This window comes from Balaenoptera physalus, assembly GCF_965194825.1.
Source record: "Balaenoptera physalus genome assembly, chromosome: 1".
Taxonomy (NCBI): Eukaryota; Metazoa; Chordata; class Mammalia; order Artiodactyla; family Balaenopteridae; genus Balaenoptera; species Balaenoptera physalus.
Window position 1 is genome coordinate 117,817,632 of NC_138882.1, and position 25,610 is coordinate 117,843,241.

Here is a 25,610-nt window from a genome sequence, read left to right on the forward strand (position 1 = left end):
GTGTTATCATCTCATTAATCTTCAGTGTTCTTGAGAGGCAAGAGTATAGAATTATCCATCCCATTATATTGTCCTTTACTTATCATAATTGATTCAATATCATGTTATAAAACATAAGTTCTTTACCTTTTATTCTTCTTATTGCTAGCCAAAGACTAACAGTTTTTCATTCTGAATTATAATATTCTGTTATTTTGGTGCATTTTTATGTTATTTTTAAAATTGAGATACAACTGACATATAATATTATATTACTTTCAGGTGTACAAAATAATAATCTGATATATGCATATATTTGTGAATTGATAATCACAGTAAGTCTAGCTAAAATCCATTGCCACAAATGCTATAATATTTTTTTCTTATGGTGAGAACTCTCTTTTTGGATGATAAATAATTCAACATTTATTAAATATATATTATGTATCATGATAAACAACAGTGACTTCAGTCTTTGAGGAAATAGTCTAGGAGAGGGGAGAGATAGAAAAAAATATCTATAATATTTCATCAGTGTTATAACATTACAGAAATATTGGATCATTAGTGTGATAACCCCCAAGAGATAAATAAAAGAAGTAAGCTCCAAACCCATGTATATGCCCACCCTAACAGTATTGGCTTTTTTTTACAATTACAACTCCACACATATTGGCTGCTATAAAGTGTCTGTGGAAGTTTGGGCCTGTACTTTTTTTTTTTTTTTTGTAGTGTCTTTGTCTGGTTTTAGTATCAGGGTGATGGTGGCTTCATAGAATGACTTTGGGAGTGTTCCCTCCTCTTCAATCTTTAGGAAGAGTTTGAGAAGGATAGGCATAAGTTCTTTGTATGTTTGGTAGAATTTCCCAGTGAAACCATCTGGTTCTGGTTTTTTTTTTGCTGGGAGTTTTTTAAAATTACAGATTCTATTCACTTGATGAGAACTTTTAAGATCTACTCTCTTACCAACTTTCAAACATACAATACAGTGTTATTAACTATAGTCACCATGTCAACTGTAGTATATTACATCCTCATATACTCTTTGGGCAAGTTTTGGCTTTTGAACTCTGGCCCCTAATCTCATAATGCCTTCAAAACTGATGGTACGTTCCCTTGTTTGGCAAATGCTATCAGGAAAAAGCAGCTTCAATGCTCCAGCCAACTCTTTGAGTTCCCACTTTCCCATGAAATTTGACCTAATGATGTCATTCATTACTAGTTTGCCAAAAAATTTTATTGTTTTTAAAAAGATACTTTTAAAAATCCAGAATTGTCAATTGTTTCCAGTACAAGACTTTGTCTGAAAACATTATTCAGATTAGGTCACTGTATTTCCCAGTTCCTTGGTGTAAGTTTAGAGGGGTTAAAGACCTCTGTGGTAACTCTTAATCAATGGGAAACATGAGTTGTTGGAAAAATCCTCACATTGCCCTTCAAAGGGACACTTTTTTTAAAAAATTAATTAATTAATTTATTTATTTTTGGCTGTGTTGGTTCTTCGTTTCTGTGCGAGGGCTTTCTCCAGTTGTGGCGAGCGGGGGCCACTCTTCATCGCGGTGCACGGGCCTCTCACTGTCGCGGCCTCTCACTGCGGAGCACAGGATCCAGACGCGCAGGCTCAGCAGTTGTGGCACACGGGCTTAGTTGCTCTGTGGCATGTGGGATCTTCCCGAACCAGGGCTCGAACCCATGTCCCCTGCATCGGCAGGCAGACTCTCAACCACTGCGCCACCAGGGAAGCCCCAAAGGGACACCTCTGAAATGCATTCCATGTAGTTCTTCAGAATATCCATGTTGGGATTGATCTCCAGTTTCCCACAAGGGTAACCAGCTCAATAATTCACCTTTTTGACTTTTCTATTTCCCTCTTTTACTCTCCCTTTCCCCCCTCTCCCTTCCTCTGGCTTCTTGTCATCACTTCTCAAATAACTATGTGCATCCAAGTCTCTTTTCTGAGAAGGAAAACCCACGTAGAAACATTTTCTACAAAGGAGCTTAAGACCGTACTACTTCTCTCTTCATTTCAATTAACCTTTAGAGAACTTACATTATAGCCAATGTTTACGTTAGGAAACATATAAAGGCAAAATTATCATTGCATGCATGTGATACATCTGTATATATGGATTTCTACTTTATTATAATTGAATTTCTATAGATTCTATATTGAATTTATATTGAATTCAGTGAAGTACTTTTCACAGGAACATTCATATGTTACTGGATAGATTATGATTTTGAGTTACCACATGATGGCAGTGTCTGCAAGCCTTTATATCTTAGGTTTGGCCTTGTGCTGCATCCTCGGGAACTCTGTTCTTTAATCTGTTCTTGGAATGAACAGTCTAGCAAATGCAGGCAGAAAAGTCTGTATAACCTTCACCAATGCACAGCCCACTCAGGCTAGCTGAAGTCACCTTGACATGTACCCAGATGTTAGGCTTCCTCACTCATTCACAGAGGCCTGTAGACGTGGCCAGGTGTCCCACAACCAAACCAGGCTCTTCCTCATTACCACTGACTATATTCTATCACCACTTGTTTCTCTTTGGCCTGTTTAGGAGCTACTTTCAGGGCTATGTTGTTGGGAGTTGGACAATTAGTTATGTAGGCATGTGGATGCATGGCTCAGGCACCCAGGCAGGAACTCACTTGGATGATGCTCGGACATATGGACAGTAAACGCACTCCTTTTCCATCTCTCTGCTCCAAAACAATAAGGATAGTTAGATACTGTTTGACCCAAATGGCCGTAGAAGCAGATACTCAGCCTGAGACTTTGGACTTAGACCAAAGTTCACTTGGCCTGTAAAACAATGATACATGAGACGGTGACAACCCCTAGCATGTAGTAGCATCACATTTAACCTAAACCAAGGGTGGACAAACTACAGCCCATAGGCCAAATCCGCCCTATGGCTTACTTTTGTAAATAAAGTCTTACTGGAACATAGCCACACCCATTTGTTTACCCATTGCCTATGGATACTTCTGCTGAATAGTTGTCACAGAGATCTGTGGCCTGCAAATCCTAAAGTGTTTACTCTCTGGCCTTTTATGGAAAAGTTTCTGTAGACAAGGAGAATGGTGGGGAAGGTGGAGAAGAGGAGGAAGGAGGAGGGCTCCTTTGTTCTCACAGCCTGACTTCTTTGGGCGTCTTCCTACTGCACCTCCATTTTTCTCTTACAAGCTACTCCATTTCCTTCCTCACTAACAAACAGGCACACCCAATCACTTTCCTATCTGACTGAATAAATCCCTTTGAAACTGGTCCAACTGGCTAAACTTCTGTAGAAAAGCGGTTGTACCTATGTTAGGAGAGGGTCCATGTTTGGGGGAAGTACAAGAATGCCAAGCCATTAGCGAGCATCCTCGGATAATACCATGAAGGGTTATTCATTTTCATCTTTACTTATCTTTATTTTCTAATTATTATAAAAGATACTCGTTTCATTAAATATATATATATTAGGGAACAGGCTAAAATGTTAAGAGCTCTTCACTAACAAAGCACTCAGGAATCCTCGCTAAGAGAAAAATACTTGAAATATACTTGGTTTATACTGCTTTGCTTACACTTGTGCCATGGATTTTCTAATTTTCTTGTTTGCCAAGGAGACTTAAGCCACCATAAGCAACCTTACACCCGGGAGAGATGTATCAAGAAGAGAGGCCAGGAAAGCCTTCAATGTGGGGAGGCCCAAAGAAAGCTGGGGGAATGTGTTAGGATGTGACTGTTGGGTGACTGGCTTTTTCTAACTTCCTCTCACCCTGCACCACACAGCCATATTCGTGCTGTAGTCACCAGATCTGGCACGACTCTGCTCTCCCAGAAACAGCGGGAATTACTTTCACTTTCAATTTCAGTTTTATCCCGTTACTCTACAAGAAGGGAAGACTGGCTTGCTCAGTCTGTTTCGCTTTGATAAAGGAGGGACAGAAAGGTGCAAGGAGCAAGTGAGCAAGGAGTGAGAGGCAAGGTGGTGTAACAGTCAAGAAATCTTTGCCAAATCATTGCCATTGGTGTGTGTGGAGCAGGTATGTCTATCTCTTTTATGTGCAACCCAAAATTGATTTCTGATTTAAAGTGACAGTTGAGAAAGGGCAGGTTGCTTATTGTCTGGGGTGCAGAGGTCTACGGCTGGCTTTAGTTTGGAGGACGCTCAGCTTCTCTGGACCAGTAAGGTCTGCAAAGTGAGGGGCACACTCTGTCTCCCTGGATGTGCTGCTCCTCGAAAGAGTCCTCATGGGAGCTTGCCTGTCTTGCTTTATCAAGCTCTGTGGCTGGCATTAGAATTCAGAGAATAAACAGTCTCTGCCAAGGAGGTTATAGGCAATTATCATCTAAAGAGATCGTTTCTCTTAATCTTTCTATCAGTCATACTTAAGAAAGCTTCATAGCGAGAGCTCTGAAAATATCTATGTAGAGATAAATGTAGTCCCCACATAGCTGATCTTTTATTAGTTAAAAATTAAAAATCTCTTCAAAACTCTCTCTCTTTTTCCTTCTCTCTCTCTGGCTCCCCCTCCTGTCTCTTCCCTCTCTCTTCTCCCCCATGCCCTTGTGTTTGTAGGTTTGTTTTTCATAGTGACATTGGAGTCTTTTGTAGCATTTAAAAAATCTATACAATCTGGGTTTAACAACCCCTCTGGATGATTCGTCTGTAGATCAAATTTTGAAAACCAATCCTGAGCAGGACTGAACAGTTGTACTTTGTTAATTGAAGTTAAAAATTCTGTAGCCTATTCACAGCTAAGAAATCACAGATCTGCAGATCTGTTTTTTTTTTTGTTTGTTTTTGTTTTTGGTTTTGGTTTTTTTGGAGCAAAGAGAACAAAGAAGCAGTTTATTGAGGCAAAGGCAAAAGGAAACAGAGAAGAGTGTGGGGCACCCCTGCAGGGTTTTTTGATTCCCCCTTTTATCTTATTTTTAGCCCTTTGAATGGGTGGGGTCTTTTTTTTTTTTTAACGTTTTTATTGGAGTATAATTGCTTTACAATGGTGTGTTAGTTTCTGCTTTATAACAAAGTGAATCAGTTATACATACACATATATCCCCATATCTCTTCCCTCTTGCATCTCCCTCCCTCCCACCCTCCCTCTCCCACCCTTCTACTGGTCACAAAGCACCGAGCTGATCTCCCTGTGCTATGCGGCTGCTTCCCACTAGCTATCTATTTCACATTTGGTAGTGTATATATGTCCATATATACACTACCACTCACTCTCTCACTTTGTCCCAACTTACCCTTCCCCCTCCCTGTGTCCTCAAGTCCATTCTCTAGTAGGTCTGCGTCTTTATTCCCATCTTGCCCCAGGTTCTTCATGACCTTTTTTTTTTTTTTTTTAGATTCCATATATAAAGTTGTTTGCAGTTGTTCCTCTCACATCTTCCTACAGCTTCCTTTAGTCTTCACTCTAAAGAGGGGACTGGACAATTGCAGAAATTATAATGTACCTGCTAGAGGCCCATGTTTTCCTTTGTATTCTTTACTCCCCACACTGAAGAATTAGACAAAAGGAGATGGTGCAGGAGCAGTTTTTGAATTTGCTTGCTGCTTTGCTCTGATAAAAAATTTTTATTTGTAGACCTTGTTTCTTAGTAACCTAGAGTTCACAGACTGTGTTCAAATGCACCCAATGGACCAACTTGTTCAGTGCAATTATTGTGGATAAATCATCATCTAATTCAACAAACATGTACTGAAATCCTATTTTGTGTTGCATGCTATGCTCAGATATAAACTTATAGTATTTAATTTTATTATCAAAACATTCTCCAGGCTGGACCTATAATTTTTCTCACATTACCCCTATAATTATCTTTTTTTAAAATTTAATTTTATTTATTTATTTTTATACAGCAGGTTCTTATTAGTTATCTATTTTATACATATTAGTGTATATATGTCAGTCCCGATCTCCCAGTTCATCCCACCACCACCACCACCCCCAATCTTTAAAAACTTAGGTTTAACAGGTGAGACTCCTTGTTTAAGGCCACATGAGTAGTAACTGATAGAGCTGTTCTTTCGATTTTTTTTTTTTTGTTGTTATTTTTTTGATAGTATTAGATGCATCTTGAATATTTGACCTATAAATATAAAACTGAATATTTGAGATATTTGAATATAATATCATGTTTATATATTCTGATAATGAAACATGCATAGATATTATAGGAAACTTCTAATATAATAGCAATCAAAAATATGCCAGGAGACCCATGGTATAATTGTGCTTTTAATACTTAATTTTTCAAATCAAACTTTGCCTTGGAAAACAATGACAAGGAAATCTCATATCCTTTTCACCTAGATTTACCCAGTGGTGATCTTTTGCTAGATTTGCTTTCTCTCTCTAAATATATGTATATGTCTCTCAATGTAATGTAAAATGGTATTTGCATTTTTATTCTTATTCTTATTCTCATTTCTGGGACTAAGCTGCAAAAAAACCTGACCCTTCTCAACTAAGTACTTCAGCCTGAATCCCTTAAGATACAAGACATTCTCCTGTCTCCTGCCTTCTCTTTTTGAAAGGGAGGCTGCATCCTTTTTATTGACCTCATTCCCACACAGCTGCTGCTTCTTCTACTTAACACTCTTCTATACCTGCAGGTAAAAGATGAGCACGTGGGATCACACTAAAGTGTTAGCACATTTTGGTGTATGATGGTCACTTGAAAGCTACCACTGGTTATTGATAAAGGAACTTATAGGGTAAACAATGTCTTTGAAGAAGATTATTCTGCCAATTAATTGGTTGCAGTAGCATGGCACAGAGAAATAGATTGTCTGCTTTTTTTCTTTTAACTTTTTTATTGTGAAAAAATATATTTAACTTAAAATTTACCATTTTAACCATTTTAAGGGCACAGTTCAGTGGTACTAAGTACATTCACATTGTTGTGCAACTACCACCACTATCCATCTCCAGATATTTTCACCATCCCAAATGGGAACTCAGTACCCTTTAAATAAACAATAACTCCCCATTCCCTCTCCCTGCAGCCCGTGCTAGACACTATTCTACTTACTGTCTATGCATTTGACTATTTTAGGTAGCTCATATAAGAGGAATCGTATTATATTTTTCCTTTTGTGTCTGGCTTATTTCAATTAGAATAATGTCTCCAAGGTTCATCAATGTAACATATTAGAATTTCATTCTTTTTATAGCTGAATAATATTCCATTGTATGACTTGCCACATTTTGTTTATCCATTCATCCCTTGATGGACATTTGCGTTGTTTCACCTTTTGGCTATTTTAGATACTGCTGCTGTGAACATTGGTGTAAAAATATCTGTTCAAGTCCCTGCTATTAATACTTTTGTGTATATACCCTGAAGTGGAATTGCTGGATCAAATAGTAGTTCTATGTTCAATTTTTTGGTGAACCACCATAGTGTTTTCCACAGTGGTTGCATCATTTTACATTCCCACCAGCAATGCACAAAGGTTCCAATTTTTCTACATCCTGGCCAGCACTTGTTTGCCTTTTTTTTTTTAATAATAGCCACTGTAATTGGTGTGAGGAGGTATCTCATTGTGGTTTTGATTCATATTCCCCTAATGATTAGTGATGTTAAGCATCCTTTGATGTGTCTATTGGCTATTTGTATATCTTTGGAGAAATGTCTCTTCAGGTCCTTTGCCTATTTATGAATCACATTCTTTTTGCTGTTTTTTTTTTTAATTTGTAAATTTTTATTTATTTTATTTTTTATTTTTGGCTGCATTGGGTCTTCGTTGCTGCATGCAGGCTTTCTCTAGTTGCAGTGAGTGGGGGCTACTCTTCGTTGCGATGCATGGGCTTCTCATTGTGGTGACTTCTCTTGTTGCGGAGCATGGGCTCTAGGCATGCAGGCTTCAGTAGTTGTGGCACGAGGGCTCAGTAGTTGTGGCTCATGGGCTCTAGAGTGCAAGCTCAGTAGTTGTGGCACACGGGCTTAGTTGCTCTGTGGCATGTGGGATCTTCCTGGACCAGGGCTCTAACCCATGTCCCCTGCTTTGGCAGGCGGATTCTTAACCACTGTGCCACCAGGGAAGCCCTTGCTGTTGTTTTTGAGTTGTAGGATTTCTTATACATTCTGGATGCTAATTCACTATCAGATGTGTGATATGCAAATACTTCTCTTATTCTGTTTTTTGCCTTGTTACTCTGTTGATGATGTCTTTTGATGCTCAAAAGTTATTAATTTGGATGAAGTCTAATTCATCATTTTTTCATTTTTTGCCCATGCCTTTGGTGTAACAGTCAAGAAATCATTGCCAAATCTTATATCATGAAGATTTTCCCCTACGTTTTTTTTCTATGAATTAAAAAATTTTTTTAGCTGTTGTGTTTAGATCTTTGATCCATTTTGAGTTAATTTTTATATATAGTGTTAAGGTAATGGTCCAACTTTATTATTTTGCAGGTAAATATCAAGTTTTCTCAGCACAATTTGTTGAAAAGACTGTGCTTTCCCCATTGAATGTCTTGGCACTCTTGTCGAAAATTCTTTGACCACATATGGGAGGGTTTATATCTGGACTCTTTATTCTTTTCTAGTGGTTTATATTTCTGTCTTTATGCTAGTACCACACAGTTTTGATTTGTGTATCTTTGTAGTAAATTTTGAAATCAGAAAGTGTGATACATTTAACTTTATTTTTTTTCAAAATTGTTTTGTCTATTCAGGGTTCCCTGAGATTCCATATTAATTTAAGAATGAAAAGTTTTTCTATTTCTTTGAAAAATATTATTGGTATTTTGAAAGAGATTGCTTCGAATCTGTAAATCTCTTTTCTGGTATTGACATCTTAACAATATTAAATCTTCCAGTCCATGAACACTGGATGCCTTTCTATTTATTTATGATTTCTTTTATTTCTTTCAGCAATGTTTTATAGTTTTCATTGTACGTCTTTCACCTCCTTGGTTAAATTAATTCCTAAGTATTTTATTCTTTTTGGTACTGTTGTGAATGAAATTGTTTTCTTAAATTCCTTTTCATGTTTTTCATTGTTAGTGTTTAGAAACACAACTGTTTTATGTGTTTATTTTGTATCTTTCAACAAGCTAGCTTCAACTAGCTTCATTTGTTTGTTCTAACAGTGTTCTTGTGGAATCTTTAGGGTTTCAACGTATACAATAATGTCATCTGTAACAAATAATTTAACTCTTCTTTTCCTATTTGGATGTCTTCTTTTCTTTATCTTTTCTAATTGGTCTGGCTAGAACCTCAAATACTATGTTGAATAAAAGTGGCAGAAGCAGGCATCCTTGTCTTATTCTTGATCTTAGAGGAAAAGTTTTCAGTATTTTACCTATGAGTATGATGTTAGCTGTGAGTTTTTCACATAAGACCTTTATTATGGTGAGGTAGTTTCTTTCTATTCCTAATTTGATGAGTGTTTTTTTAAAAATTAATTTATTTGGTTGGGCTGGGTCTTAGTTGCAGCTCGCTGGCTCTCTAGTTGTGGCATGTGAACTCTTAAGTTGCAGCATGCATGTGGGATCTAGTTCCCTGACCAGGGATCGAAACTGGGCCCCCTGCAGTGTCTTAACCACTGCACCACCAGGGAAGTCCCTGGAAGAGTGGTTTGTTTTTTTTAAAATAAATTTATTTATTTATTTACTTACTTATTTATTTATTTTTGGCTGTGTTGGGTCTTCGTTTCTGTGCGAGGGCTTTCTCTAGTTGCAGCGAGTGGGAGCCACTCTTCATTGCAGTGCACGGGCCTCTCACTATCACGGCCTCTCTTGTTGTGGAGCACAGGCTCCAGATGCGCAAGCTCAGTAGTTGTGGCTCACGGGCCCAGTTGCTCCACGGCATGTGGGATCTTCCCAAACCAGGGCTCGAACCTGTGTCCCCTGCATTGGCAGGCAGATTCTCAACCACTGCACCACCAGGGAAGCCCCAAGAGTGTCTTTATTATGAAAGTGCATTGAATTTTGTCAAGTGCTTTTTCTGCATTGATTGAGATGATCATGTGATTTTTCTCCTTTATTCTCTTAATGTGGTGTTTTACATTGATTGTATGTGGAAACATCCTTGCATTTCAGGAGTAAATACCACTTGGTCATGGTGTGCAATCATTTTAATATGTGGCTGATTTTGCTTTGCTAATATTTTGTTGAGAAATTTGCATCAATGTTTATAAAAGATATTTTTCTGTAAGTTTTTTCTCATAGTATATTCGTATGGCTTTGGTATCAGGGTAATGCTTTTCTCATAGAATCAGTAAGGAAATGTTTCCTTTTCTTTAGTTTTTTAGGTGACTTAAGAAGAATTGGTGTTATTTATTTATTTATTTATTTATTTATTTAAACATCTTTTTTTTTTTTTTTTTTTTTTTTAAATTTTTTTTTTTTTTTTAATTTTACTTATTTATTTTTATAGCTGTGTTGGGTCTTCGTTTCTGTGCGAGGGCTTTCTCTAGTTGTGGCAAGCGGGGGCCACTCTTCATCGCGGTGCGCGGGCCCCTCACCATCGAGGCCTCTCTTGTTGCGGAGCACAGGCTCCAGACGCGCAGGCTCAGTAGTTGTGGCTCACGGGCCTAGTTGGTCCGCGGTATGTGGGATCTTCCCAGACCAGGGCTCGAACCCGTGTCCCCTGCATTGGCAGGCGGATTCTCAACCACTGCGCCACCAGGGAAGCCCGGGGACAACTTTCCCGGGAAAAGTTTACTTTACCAAATTCATTGATTAGCTCTAGTAATTTTCTGGTAGCATCTTTAGGATTCTCTATGTATAGTATCATGTCATCTGCAAACAGTGACAGCTTTACTTCTTCTTTTCTGATTTGGATTCCTTTTATTTCTTTTTATTCTCTGATTGCTGTGGCTAACACTTCCAAAACTATGTTGAATAATAGTGGTGAGAGTGGGCAACCTTGTCTTGTTCCTGATCTTAGTGGAAATGGTTTCAGTTTTTCACCATTGAGGACAATGTTGGCTGTGGGTTTGTCATATATGGCCTTTATTATGTTGAGGAAAGTTCCCTCTATGCCTACTTTCTGCAGGGCTTTTATCATAAATGGGTGTTGAATTTTGTCAAAAGCTTTCTCTGCATCTATTGAGATGATCATATGGTTTTTCTCCTTCAATTTCTTAATATGGTGTATCACGTTGATTGATTTGCGTATATTGAAGAATCCTTGCATTCCTGGGATAAACCCCACTTGATCATGGTGTATGATCCTTTTAATGTGCTGTTGGATTCTGTTTGCTAGTATTTTGTTGAGGATTTTTGCATCTATGTTCATCAGTGATATTGGCCTGTAGTTTTCTTTCTTCATGACATCTTTGTCTGGTTTTGGTATCAGGGTGATGGTGGCCTCGTAGAATGAGTTGGGGAGTGTTCCTCCCTCTGCTATATTTTGGAAGAGTTTGAGAAAGATAGGTGGTAGTTCTTCTCTAAATGTTTGATAGAACTCACCTGTGAAGCCATCTGGTCCTGGGCTTTTGTTTGTTGGAAGATTTTTAATCACAGTTTCAATTTCAGTGCTTGTGATTGGTTTGTTCATATTTTCTATTTCTTCCTGGTTCAGTCTCGGCAGGTTGTGCATTTCTAAGAATCTGTCCATTTCTTCCAGGTTGTCCATTTTATTGGCATAGAGTTGTTTGTAGTAATCTTTCATGATCTTTTGTATTTCTGCAGTGTTAGTGGTTATTTCTCCTTTTTCATTTCTAATTCTATTGATTTGAGTCTTCTCCCTTTTTCTCTTGGTGAGTCTGGGTAATGGTTTATCAATTTTGCTTATCTTCTCAAAGAACCAGCTTTTAGTTTCATTGATTTTTGCTATTGTTTCCTTCATTTCTTTTTCATTTATTTCTGATCTGATCTTTATGATTTCTTTCCTTCTGCTAACTTTGGGGTTTATTTGTTCTTCTTTCTCTAATTGCTTCAGGTGAAAGGTTAGGTTGTTTGTTTGAGATGTTTCCTGTTTCTTGAGGTAGGCTTGTATTGCTATAAACTTCCCTCTTAGCACTGCTTTTGCTGCGTCCCATAGGTTTTGGGTCGTCATGTCTCCATTGTCATTTGTTTCTAGGTATTTTTTGATTTCCCCTTTGATTTCTTCAGTGATCACTTCGTTATTAAGTAGTGTATTGTGTAGCCTCCATGTGTTTGTATTTTTTACAGATCTTTTCCTGTAATTGATATCTAGTCTAATAGCGTTGTGGTCAGAAAAGATACTTGATACGATTTCAATTTTCTTAAATTTACGAAGGCTTGATTTGTGACCCAAGATATGATCTATCCTGGAGAATGTTCCATGAGCACTTGAGAAAAATGTGTATTCTGTTGTTTTTGGGTGGAATGTCCTATAAATATCAATTAAGTCCATCTTGTTTAATGTATCATTTAAAGCTTGTGTTTCCTTATTTATTTTCATTTTGGATGATCTGTCCATTGGTGAAAGTGGGGTGTTAAAGTCCCCTACTATGATTGTGTTGCTGTCGATTTCCCCTTTTATGGCTGTTAGTATTTGCCTTATGTATTGAGGTGCTCCTATGTTGGGTGCATAAATATTTACAGTTGTTATACCTTCCCCTTGGATCGATCCCTTGATCATTATATAGTGTCCTTCTTTGTCTCTTGTAATAGTCTTTATTTTAAAGTCTATTTTGTCTGATATGAGAATTGCTACTCCAGCTTTCTTTTGATTTCCATTTGCATGGAATATCTTTTTCCATCCCCTCACTTTCAGTCTGTATGTGTCTCTAGGTCTGAAGTGGGTCTCTTGTAGACTGCATATATATGGGTCTTGTTTTTGTATCCATTCAGCCAGCCTGTGCCTTTTGGTGGGAGCATTTAATCCATTTACATTTAAGGTAATTATCGATATGTATGTTCCTCTTCCCATTTTCTTAAATGTTTTGGGTTTGTTATTGTAGGTGTTTTCCTTTTCTTGTGTTTCTTGCCTAGAGAAGTTCCTTTAGCATTTGTTGTAAAGCTGGTTTGGTGGTGCTGAACTCTCTCAGCTTTTGCTTGTCTGTAAAGGTTTTAATTTCTCCATCAAATCTGAATGAGATCCTTGCTGGGTAGATTAGTCTTGGTTGTAGGTTTTTCTCCTTCATCACTTTAAGTATATCCTGCCACTCCCTTCTGGCTTGCAGAGTTTCTGCTGAAAGATCAGCTGTTAACCTAATGGGGATTCCCTTATGTGTTATTTGTTGTTTTTCCCTTGCTGCTTTTAATATGTTTTCTTTATATTTAATTTTTGACAGTTTGATTAATATGTGTCTTGGCGTGTTTCTCCTTGGATTTATCCTGTATGGGACTCTCTGTGCTTCCAGGACTTGATTAACTATTTCCTTTCCCATATTAGGGAAGTTTTCAACTATAATCTCTTCAAATATTTTCTCAGTCCCTTTCTTTTTCTCTTCTTCTTCTGGGACCCCTATAGTTCGAATATTGGTACGTTTAATGTTGTCCCAGAGGTCTCTGAGACTGTCCTCAGTTCTTTTCATTCTTTTTTCTTTATCCTGCTCTGCAGTAGTTATTTCCACCATTTTATCTTCCAGGTCACTTATCCTTTCTTCTGCCTCAGTTATTCTGCTATTGATCCCATCTAGAGTATTTTTAATTTCATTTATTGTGTTTTTCATCATTGCTTGGTTCCTCTTTAGTTCTTCTACGTCCTTGTTAAATGTTTCTTGCATTTTGTCTATTCTATTTCCAAGATTTTGGATCATCCTTACTATCATTATTCTGAATTCTTTTTCAGGTAGACTACCTATTTCCTCTTCATTTGTTAAGTCTGGTGTGTTTTGACCCTGCTCCTTCATCTGGTGTGTGTTTTTCTGTCTTCTCATTTTGCTTATCTTACTGTGTTTGGGGTCTCCTTTTCACAGGCTGCAGGTTTGTAGTTCCCATTGTTTTTGGTATCTGTCCCCAGTGGCTAAGGTTGGTTCAGTGGGTTGTGTAGGCTTCCTGGTGGAGGGAACTAGTGCCTGTGTTCTGGTGGATGAGGCTGGATCTTGTCTTTCTGGTGGGCACGTCCACGTCTGGTGGTGTGTTTTGGGGTGTCTGTGGCCTTACTGTGATTTTAGGCAGCCTCTCTGCTAATGGATGGGGCTGTGTTCCTGTCTTGCTAGTTGTTTGGCATAGGGTGTCCAGCACTGTAGCTTGCTGGTCGTTGAGTGAAGCTGGGTCTTGTTGTTGAGATGGAGATCTCTGAGAGATTTTTGCCATTTGGTATTACGTGGAGCTGGGAGGTTTCTTGTGGACCAGTGTCCTGAAGTTGGCTCTTCCACCTCAGAGGCACAGCCCTGATGCCTGGCTGGAGCACCAAGAGCCTTTCATCCACACGGCTCAGAGTAAAAGGGATAAAAAATAGAAAGAAAGAAAGAAAGAGGATATAATATAGTGAAGTAAAATAAAGCTATTATAAAGCAAAGCTATACAGACAAAATCTCACCCAGAAGCATATACATATACACTCACAAAAAAAGGAAAAGGGGAAAAATTAATATATCCTGCTCCCAAAGTCCACCTCCTGAATTTGGGATGATTCGTTGTCTATTCAGGTATTCAACAGCTGCAGGCACATCAAGTTGTTTGTGGAGTTTTAATCTGCTGCTTTTGAGGCTGCTGGGAGAGATTTCCCTTTCTCTTCTTTGTTCGCACAGCTCCCGGGGTTCAGCTTTGCATTTGGACCCACCTCTGCATGTAGGTCGCCTGAGGGCGTCTGTTCCCCGCCCAGACAGAACGGGGTTAAAGGAGCAGCTGCTTCAGGGGCTCTGGCTCACTCAGGCCGGGGGGAGGGAGGGGTACGGAGGAGGCGGGGCGAGCCTGCGGCAGCAGAGGCCGGCATGACGTTGCACCAGCCTGAGGCGTGCCGTGCATTCTCCCGGGAAAGTTGTCCCCGGCTCACAGGACCCTGGCAGTGGCGGGCTGCACCGGCTCCCAGGAGGGGTGGTGTGGAGAGTGACCTGTGCTTGCACACAGGCTTTTTGGTGGCAGCAGCAGCAGCCTTAGCGTCTCACGCCCGTCTCTGCGGTCCGCGCTGATAGCCACGGCTCGCGCCTGTCTCTGGAGTTCGTTTAGGCGGTGCTCTGAATCCCCTCTCCTTGCGCGCCATGAAACAAAGAGGCAAGAAAAAGTCTCTTGCCTCTTCGGCAGCTGCAGACTTTTTCCCGGACTCCCTCCCGGCTAGCTGTGGTGCGCTAACCCCTTCAGGCTGTATTCACGCCGCCAACCCCAGTCCTTTCCCTGTGATCCGACCTAAGCCCGAGCCTCAGCTCCCAGTCCCGCCTGCCCCAGCGGGTGAGCAAACAAGCCTCTCCGGCTGGTGAGTGGTACTCGGCACCGATCCTCTGCGCAGGAATCTCTCCGCTTTGCCCTCCGCACCCCTGTGGCTGCGCTCTCCTCCGTGGCTCTGAAGCTTCCCCCCTCCGCCACCCGCAGTCTCCGCCCGCGAAGGTGCTTCCTAGTGCGTGGAAACCTTTCCTCCTTCACGGCTCCCTCCCACTGGTGCAGGTGCCGTCCCTATTCTTTTGTCTCTGTTATTTCTTTTTTCTTTTGCCCTACCCAAGTACGTGGGGGAGTTTCTTGCCTTTTGGGAGGTCTGACGTCTTCTGCCAGTGTTCAGTGGGTGTTCTGTAGGAGAAGTTCCACGTGTAGATGTATTTCTAATGTATCTGTGGGGAGGAAGGTGATCTCCGCGTCTTACTCTTCCGCCATCTTCTCTCTGCCCCTGTGTTAGTTTCTTAAATGGTGGAAGTAATCAGTGAAGACATTTATTTCAGGGCTTTTCTTTCTTGGGAGGTTTTTTTGATTACTAACTTAATCTCCTTACTTGTTATAAATCTATGTAGATTTCTTATTTCTTCATGATTCAGTCTTGGTAGGTTTGTGTTTCTAGGAATTTGTCCAATTCACCTAGATTATCCAATTTGTTGGTGAACATTGTTCATAGTACTTTCTTATAATTTTTTTAAAATTTCTATAGAATCTGTACTAATGTGCCCACTTTGATATCTGTTTTTAGTAATATGTCTTCTCTTTTTTTCTTAGTCAATCTAGCTCAAGGTTTGTCAATTTTGCTGATCTTTTTGAAGAACCAATGCTTGTTTTTTTTATTTTGTGTATTGCTTTTCTATTGTTTATTTCTGCTTAATCTTTATTATTTCCTTCATTCTGCTAGCCTTGAACTTTGCTTCTTTTTCTAGTTACTTAAGTAGTAAACTTAGGTTGTTGATTTGAGGTTTTTTCTTTTTTATTGCAGTCATTTACAGTTATAACTTTCCATCTTAGTATTGCTTTTGCTACATATTATAAGTTTTGTTATGTTGTGCTTTCATTCTCATTTGTCTCTAAATATTAACTAATATTTCTTGGAATTTCTTCTTTGACCCATTGGTTAAGAGTGTGTTGTTTATTTTCCACATACTTGTGAAGTTTCCAGTTTTACTCTAGCTATTAATTTCTAGTTTTATTCCACTGTGATCAGAAAAGATACTTTGTATGATTTCAGACTTTTCAAAATTTAAGATTTGTTTTGTGGCCCAAAATATTGTCTATCCTTGGAAGTATTCCATGCACACCTGGGAAAATGTGTATTCTCCTGTTGTTGGATGGGAGTGTGCCATATATGTCTGTTAGGTCCAACTAATCTGTAGTGTTGTTCAAGTCCTCTATTTTGTTACTGATCTTCTGTCTGGTTTTTCTACCCATTATTGAAAGTAGGGTTTTAAAGTCTCCTATTATTCTTGAGTGCTCTGTTGCTCAATTCTGTCAATGCTTGCTTCATATATTTTGGAGCTCTGATGTTTGAGGCATATATATTTAGAATTGTTTTATATTCTAGTGACTTGACTCTTTTACCTATTCATAATGTCCTTCTTTGTCTCTTTTAATAATGTTTGAAGTACATTCATTCTCTCTTGTTTCATATAGGTATAACCACCCCACCTCTCTTTTCGTTGCGATTTGCATAGAATATCTTCTTCCATTCTTTCACTTTTAACCTGTGTGCATCGTTAGATCTAAAGTGAGTTAGACAACATATAGTTGGAGCACTTTTAAAAAAAATCCATTCTGCCAATCTATGCCTTTACATTGGAGAGTTAATCCATTTACATATGACTAGGGGGAGTTTTATCTATCTGCATTTAAAGTAAGTACTGATAAGGAAGAACTTATTTTTGCCATTTTGTTATTTATTTTCCTTATGTCTTATTGCTTTTTGTTTCTCATTTTCTTCATTTCTGCTTCTTTTATGTTTAGTTGATTTTTTTGTAGTGACATATTTTGATTCCCTTTGCATTTCCTTTTGTGTATATTCTATAGATATTTTCTTTGTGATGGCTGAGGTGATTACATTAACACTCTTATAATATCTATTTTGAATAGATACCAACTTAAGTTCAAATGCATACAAAAACTCTACTTGTTCATTGCTCTTCCTTCCTCCCTTCACTGTATGTTATTAATGACAAAATTACATCTTTATATATTGTCTATCCATTAACATAGATTTATAATTTTTATGTATTTGTTTCTTATACACTGTAGAAAATAAACAGTGTAATTAAACCCCAAATTACAATAATACAGGTTTTTATATTTACTGATAAATTCCCTTTCCCAGAGATCTTTCTATATTCATATGGTTTTCTGGTTACTGTCTAGTGTCCTTTATTTCAACCCTTTAGCATTTCTACCAGGACAGGTCTAGTAGTAACGGATATCTCAGCTTTTCTTTATCTGGAAATGTCTTAAGCTCTACCTCATTTTTGAGAGCAGTTTTTATGGAAAGAGTTCTTTTTTTCTTAAAAAAAATTTTTTTTAAAAAAATTGAAGTATAGTTAATTTACAATATTGTGTTAGTTTCAGGCATACAGCATAATGATTCAGTATTTTTGTACATTATATTTTATTAAAGGTTATTATAAGATAATGGGTGTGATTCCCTGTGCTATATTCTTGCTGCTTATCTTTATCCTTGTTGCTTATCTATTTTATATATAGTACTTTTTATCTGTTAATCCTATAACCCTAATTTGTCCCTTCCCTCTTTTCTCTCCCCTTTGGTAACCACAAGTTTGTTTTCTACACATGTGACTTTGTTTCTGTATTTGTTTCTGAATATACATTCATTTGTATTATTTCATAGTTTCCACACATAAGTGATATTATTTGTCTTTCTCTGTTTCACTTATTTCACTAAACACTATATTCTCTAGGTCCATCCATGTTGCTGCAAATGGCAGTATTTCATTCTTTTTACTGCCAAATAATATTCCATTGTCTATATACTACAACTTCTTAATCCAGTCATCTGTTGATGGCACTTGGGTTGCTTCCATGCCTTAACTATTGTAAATAGTGCTGCTAAAAACATTGGAGTGTATGTATCTTTTTTGAATTAGAGTTTTCATTTTTTCTGGATATATACCCAGGCATGGGATTGCTGTATCATATGGTAGTTCTATTTTTTGTTTCTTAAGGAATCTCTATGCTGTTTTCCTTAATGGCTGCATCAATTTACATTCCTACCAACAGTGTATGAGTGTTCCCTTTTCTCCACATCCTCTCCAATATTTGTCATTTGTGATCTTTTTGATGATAGCCATTCTGACTGGTGTAAGGTGGTAGCTCATTGTGGTTCTGATTTGCAATTCTCTAGTAATTAGTGATGTTGGGCATTTCTTCATGTCCCTAATAGCCATCTGTATATCTTCTTTGGAAAAACGTCTACTCAAGTCTTCTGTGCACTTTTTTTTTTTTTTTTAATAAATTTATTTATTTATTTTTGGCTGTGTTGGGTCTTCGTTTCTGTGCATGAGCTTTCTCCAGTTGCGGCGAGCAGGGGCCACTCTTCATCGCGGTGCGTGGACCTCTCACTGTCGTGGCCTCTCTTGTTGCGGAGCACAGGCCCCAGACGCGCAGGCTCAGTAGTTGTGGCTCACAGGCCTAGTTGCTCCACGGCATGTGGGATCTTCCCAGACCAGGGCTCGAACCTGTGTCCCCTGCATTGGCAGGCGGATTCCTAACCACTGCACCACCAGGGAAGCCCCTCTGCGCACATTTTGATTGAATTGTTTGCTTTTTGTGATTGAGTTGTATGAGTTGTTTGTATATTTTGGATATTAACCCCTTGTTGGTCACATCATTTGCAAATATTTTCTCCCATTCTGTAGGTTGTCTTTTCGTTTTGTTGATGGTTTCCTTTGCTATGCAAAAGCTTTTAAATTTAATTATATCTCATTTGTTTATTTTTGCTTTGATTTCTTTTGCCTTAGGAGACTGATCTAAGTAAATATTGCTACAATTGATGTCAGAGTGTTCCACCTATGTTCTCTTCTAGGAGTTTCAAGGTTTCAGGTCTTACATTTAGGTCTTTAAACCATTCTGAATTTATTTGTGTATGTGGTGTGAGGGAATGTTTTAATTTCATTATTTTACATGTGGCTGTCCAGTTTTCACCGCACCACTTGTTGAAAAGACTGTCTTTTCTGCATTGTATATTCTTTCCTCCTTTGTCACAGATTAATTGACCATATGAGTGTGGGCTTATTTCTGGGGTCTCTATGCTGTTCCACTGAGCTACGTGTTGTTGTTTTGTGCCAATACCATGCCGTTTTGATTACTGTAGGTTTGTCATGTAGTCTGATGGCTGGGAGGGTTATACCTTCAACTCTGCTCTTTTTACTCAGGATTGCTTAGGCAATTCAGGATCTTTCGTGGTTCCATATAAATTTTCATATTGTCTGCTCTAGTTCTGTGAAAAATGCTTTGATAGAGATTGCATTAAATTTGTAGATTGCTTTGGGTAGTATGGCCATTTTAATAACATTATTTCTTCCAATCCAAGAGCACTGGATGTCTTTCCATTTCTTTGAATCATCTTCAATTTCCTACATCAATGTTTTATAGTTTTTGGAGTATAGTCTTCAACTCCTTTGTTAAGTTTATTCCTAGATAGTTTATTTTATTTTTGATGTGATTTTAAATGAGATTTCTTTATTTACTCTTTCTAATATTTCTTTATTCGTGTATAGAAATGCAAGAGATTTCTGTATATTAATCTTGTATCCTGCAACCTTGCTGAATTCACTTGTTAGTTCTAATAGTTTTTGGGTGGAGACTCTAAGGTTCTCTATACAGAGAGTATCATGTCATCTGCAAATAGTGACAATTTTACCTCTTCCTTTCCAATTTGGATACATTCTATTTCTTTTTCTTGTCTGAATGCTGTGGCTAGGACTTCCAATACTATGTTGAAGAGAAGTGATGAGAGTGGGCATCCTTGTCTTGTTCCTGAATTTAGTCGGAAGGCTCTCTCAAGTTTTCACCATTAAGTATTATGTTGCCTATGGGTTTCTCGTAAATGGACTTTATTATGTTGAGATATGCTTCCTCTATACCCACTTTGACAAGAGTTTTTATCATGAATGGATATTGAATTTTGTCAAATGCTTTTTCTGCATCTAGTGAAATGATCATGTGATTTTTGTCTTTCCTTTTGTTAATGTGGCATAACACATTGATTTGCCTGTATTGAACCATACTTGTGACACTGGAATGAATCCAACTTGATCATGGTGTATGATTCTTTTTATGTATTGTTGATTTCAGTTTGTTAATATTTTGTTGAGGATTTTTGCATCTATATTCATCAAAGATATTGGCCTGTAATTTTCTTTTTTTGTGGTGCCTTTGTCTGGTTTTGGTATCAGGGAAATGGTGGCCTCATAGAATGAATTTGTGAGTGTTCCCTCCTCTTCAATTTTTGGAATTGTTAGAGAAGGATAGGTATAAGTTCTTTATATGTTTGGTAGCATTCCCCAGTGATGCCATCCAGTCCTGGGTTTTGTTTTATGGTAGTTTTTTTGTTTGTTTGCTTGTTTTTACAGATTCTATTTCACTTCTAGTGACCGGTCTGTTCAAATTGTCTGTTTTTTCTTGACTCAGACTTGGCAGTCTCTATGTCTCTAGAAATTTGTTAGTTTCTTCCAGGTTGTTCAATTTGTTGGCATATAACTATTCATAGTATCCATTTATGTTATTTTGTATTTCTTAGGTTGCAGTTGTTATTTCTCCTCTTTCATTTCTTTTTTTGTTTATTTGGGTCCTCTCTCTTTTTTTCTTGGTGAGCCTGGCTAGAGGTTTGTCAATTTTGTTTATCCTTTCAAAAAGCCAGCTCTTGGTTTTATTGATCTTTTCTATTGTTTTTTTTTGATCTCTATTTTATTTATTTCCTCTCTGATCTTTATTATTTCCTTCCCTCTGCTGACTTTGGGCTTTGTTTGTTCTTCTCTTTCTAATTCTTTTAGGTGGTGGGTTGTGATGAGTTGCTTCTTTCTTGTTGCTTTCAAGATTCTCTCTTTGTCTTTTGACAGTTTGATTATAATACGTTTCAGCATGGGTCTCTAATTATTTATCCTATTTGCGTTGTTGAACTTCTTGAATTTGTAGATTCATGTCTTTCGTCACATTGGGAATTTTTTAGTGATTATTTCCTCAAAGAATCTCTCTGCCCCGCCTCTCCCCTTATGCTTTAGTGACTTCCATAATGCATATATATGTCTACTTGACAATATCCCATAAATCTCTTAGGCTATATTACTTTAAAAAAATTCTTTCTTCCTTCTGCTCCTGATACTTGATAACTTCAGATATCTTAGCTTTAAGTTTGCTGATTCTTTCTTTTGACTGCATAAATCTGATCCCATCTAGAAAATTTCTAAATTCAGTTATTGTATTTTCCAGTTTCAGAATTTCTACTGGGTTCCTTTTTATTATTTTTATCACTTTGTTGATTTAAAAATTTTGTTCACATATTGTTTTTCTTTTCTTTCTTTTTCTTTCTTTCTTTTTTAAGAAATGTGTAGATGGGATGGAGTTACAGCTTATTTATTTATTTATTTATTTAATTTTTGGCTGTCTCAGGTCTTAGTTGCAGCACGTGGGATCTTTCGTTGTGGCATGCGGGATTCTCTCTAGTTACAGTGCGTGGGCTCCATGGCACATGGGCTCAGTAGTTGTGCCGTGCAGTCTCTCTAGTTGTGGTGTGCAGGCTCCAGAGCACGTGGGCTCTGTAGTTGAGGCATGTGGGCTCTTTAGTTGTGCTGTGCAGGCTCAGTAGTTGAGGCACATGGGCTTAGTTGCCCTGCAGCATGTGAGATCTTAGTTCCCTGACCAGGGATCGAACCTGTGTCCCCTACATTAGGAGGCATATTCTTAACCACTGGACCACCAGGGAAGTCCCCACATGTTGTTCTTCTGGTATTCTTTAGTTCTTTGTGTTTTCATTTAGCTTTCTGAGCATATTTAAGAAAGTTATTTCAAAGTCTTTGCCTAGAACACTTAGTGCATGTACTTCTTCAGGGGTGTTTCATACTACTTTATTTTTTTCCTTTAAATGGGCCACATTTTCTTTGTGTGCCTTGAATGGGCATACATTTCTTTGTATGCCTTGTGATTTTTCTTTTGTTGTTGCTTTTGTTGAAAATTGGGCATTTATAAAAGCAGCTAACTTTCCCATTCTTTGCATACTGGCTTTGTGCCAAGGAATTCTTTCATTAAGCTAGCCCTTGGTTTTGAGGCTTGGGATTAAGCTAAGGAGAAACCATAAAGTCTTTTTAGGCTTTTTGGAGCATGCATCTTCCCTGAGCCTGTGTGTGCCTTTTCAGTTTTCCCCTGTATGTGCTGCTTTTAAAATCTTAATTTCCCAAAGTGTCTCTCCTTGGGTCTTTTGATCATCTATTGTTTGTCTCCACCCTGAAAAGGAAAACTTCAATTTCTCCTCTCAACTTTCTATTCTCCATACTTCACTTATGGTCACCACATAGCTGGGCATTTTTTTCACACTAAGCACTTCTGACACTAATTTACAAGAGTTAGTCCATACCCGACAGGTTAAGGGCTCAGTCGCACAAGACTGCCCCCCAGTTCAAATGCCAATTACAAGTCTAGGTTGTCACCTGGACTTCTAACTGACTATACATTGGAGGTTCCCACCATCTCCTCTTCAGGTTCAATAATTTGCTAGGATGGTTTACAGAAATCAGGAAAAATAGTTTACTTACTAGATTACTGGTTTATTAAAAAAAGATACAACCCAGGAACAGCAAGATAGAAGAAATGCATAGAGAAAGGTAAGAAAGGGGTGTGGAGCTTCCATGTCCCCTCTAGACATGCCATCCTTTGACCACCTCCATGTTCATCAAGTCAGAAACTCTCTGAACCCTTTTAATTAGGGTTTTTCAGTTTTTTAAATGAAGTCTTCATTAAATAGGGATGGTTGATTAAACAATTAGTCATTGATGATTACGCAACTTTCAGCTCTTCTCTGATCCCCAGAGGTTGGGAGATGAAGCTGAATGTTTCATGTCTCTAATAGCATGGTTGGTTCTTTTAAGTATGAGTTTGGGTGGGTATGTACTTTATGTATCATAGAGCTTGGTATATCGTAGACCTTCAGTGTGTAGTAACAATAACTTGAATTTTATTATTATTATTGAAGTAAAACTACAGAGAGTGATAATAGCCTGTGTTTCACTACAAACATCATCAGAGATTTGAGGGAATGATGGAGGAAAACCTCTGTAGTCTGCTAATTCTAGGTTAGCTTTCATCTCATGGAAAGTACAGAAATCTAACCAAGTCCAACGTTGACAAATGCTTGTATGACTCTGAGTTAGGGAATGACTTTATAATCTTATTTCTACAAGGAAGCACTTCTAGGTTAGCAGGTTGCCATGGCATCTGGACCCAACATGATGGACCCCATTTGTCTGGTGGAAAATGACAATGAGCTGCTGTCAGTGAACCAGAAAGCTCTACAGATTCTTGAGAAGATTTCTCAGCCATTGGTGGTGGTGGCCATTGTAGGACTGTATCGTACAGGCAAATCCTACTTGATGAACCGTCTTACAGGACAGAACCATGGTGAGTGTTGTACTTGGTCAGGATCCATTTGTTTGACTCTAGCTGATATCTCAGCCTCTTAATTTTCTTCCCTGGTCATGTGAAGGGAGAACCAAATTCCTCTCAATAAGCCAACATTTCACTTCTAATTCTCACCACTAAATCACTACCTTATTGTGATCTGTTGTCATATTTTTTGTTTTATTCCTATAAAGCAAAATTTCTCCTATGTATGCAAAAAATCGTACCTTCTTCTACCTGCTTAAGTACTGGGCTCTTGCAGTTGTGTCTTCTCTCTCTCAAAACACATTTTGGTTTTTTATGGAATATTCTCATCAACATATAAAGATGTTTCATTATCTATCATCTTAAAAATCCTTCCTGGACTTCATATCCTATTGTGGCTAATACCTCTCCCCCTTTTCAAAAATTATTTTGTCTGGCAAAAAATATAATCTCAATTTCTTTTTTCCACTTTTTTACCTGCCCATATCTTACTGCTATACACTTCTCTCTGCCTCTGAACCTCACCATTCTTTCAAAATACTCTTCTTATGGTTATCTGAGACCTCTGTTTTGTCTGATTCATGGATACCTCTTTGTCTCCTTTTTCATCCCTTGCTTGGCATCATTCTCACAATTAATATCCCCTCCTCCTTGAAATAGGTGACAGACAAAGTAGGACATTCTTGAGGAAATAGAGAAAGCACCATGTTGTATGCTGGGGTACTTACACTCCAGTAAGTCTGACTTTGTAGCCCCTGGGCTGCTTAGATTATCTGCTGTAACTGAATGTTGCTTTTTCCCCTCCCCTTGCAGGTTTCCCTCTGGGCTCTACAGTGCAGTCTGAAACAAAGGGCATCTGGATGTGGTGTGTGCCTCACCCTTCCAAGTCAGACCATACCCTGGTCCTTCTGGACACAGAGGGCCTGGGCGATGTGGAAAAGGTAAGGCAGAAAATCACAGATAAATCCTTTTTATTCTGGATTTTCTCCTTATTGCTTGACGATCATAGACATTTAACTGCTGTAGTCTATTTGTAAAGTCTAGAAATCACCTATAGTAAATGAGGCAGACTATGGTTTGTTTGAATCTCACTTCTAGGTAAGGTATCAAGGTATGTTAGATAAAATCTTTTATTTCTTGGCACTGTGTGGATGACTTGATTGCATTTAATAAATAATTGTTGAACAACTGAATTCTAGACCTTTGGACTTAGTACTGTAGATATCAGTGACCAAAATAAAGGTCCTGTCCTCAAAGAGTCTTTAGTCCAGTTGACAAGACCACACATATGCAGTCAGGTTTAATAAAGTATGATTGGTAAAAAAGCAGGTTGGAGAGAGGAAGAAGTGCTGTGCTGCAATCTCCAACTTCTGTCAATTCCATGTGAGCTCTAGGTTGAATGGTCCTTTTGAGTTATCCTGAGTTGGGACAAGGGTGCTGATAAATTATTGAAAGCCTGCTCTGGAAGCCTTTCTAATTAAGAGGCCTGACACCTGAAGACTGTCTTTCACCAGCACTCCCAACAGCTGGGGGACTAAGTCCTTCAGTCTTGAAAGGTGATCCAGGCAGCACCTCACAGTTTCCATAATTTACAGTTAGGTGTAAGGATGCCTTGGTAAGCAAGTGGAGAAACATCAACCTGGGAGTGAGAAAGTTTTCTGATTCACCTTCTTAGCTACCAGATGAAGAATGTATTTGAGGGTTGGAGTTAAGAGATGGGTTTATATTTTCTATGATGAAGTTCATCA

General features: G+C 38.2%; 1 protein-coding gene across 3 annotated transcripts in view; it reads left to right on the forward strand.

The window, feature by feature from the left end:
- The first annotated feature begins 3,640 nt into the window (after window positions 1-3,640).
- GBP6 (guanylate binding protein family member 6) overlaps window positions 3,641-25,610 on the forward strand; it is a 30,979-nt gene continuing 9,009 nt past the window's right edge. For 2 of the 3 annotated variants that reach the window (XR_014268089.1, XM_082477466.1), the window contains exons 1-3: window positions 3,643-4,020; window positions 23,661-23,877; window positions 24,676-24,803. Coding sequence is in view for 2 of the 3 variants with exons in the window: in XM_082477466.1 (XP_082333592.1) it covers window positions 23,688-23,877; window positions 24,676-24,803 (318 nt within the window). In the remaining variant the exon portion in view is untranslated. Of the gene's footprint in view, window positions 4,021-23,660; window positions 23,878-24,675; window positions 24,804-25,610 lie in introns of all 3 variants that reach the window. The other variant, XM_082477467.1, reaches the window with a different exon arrangement.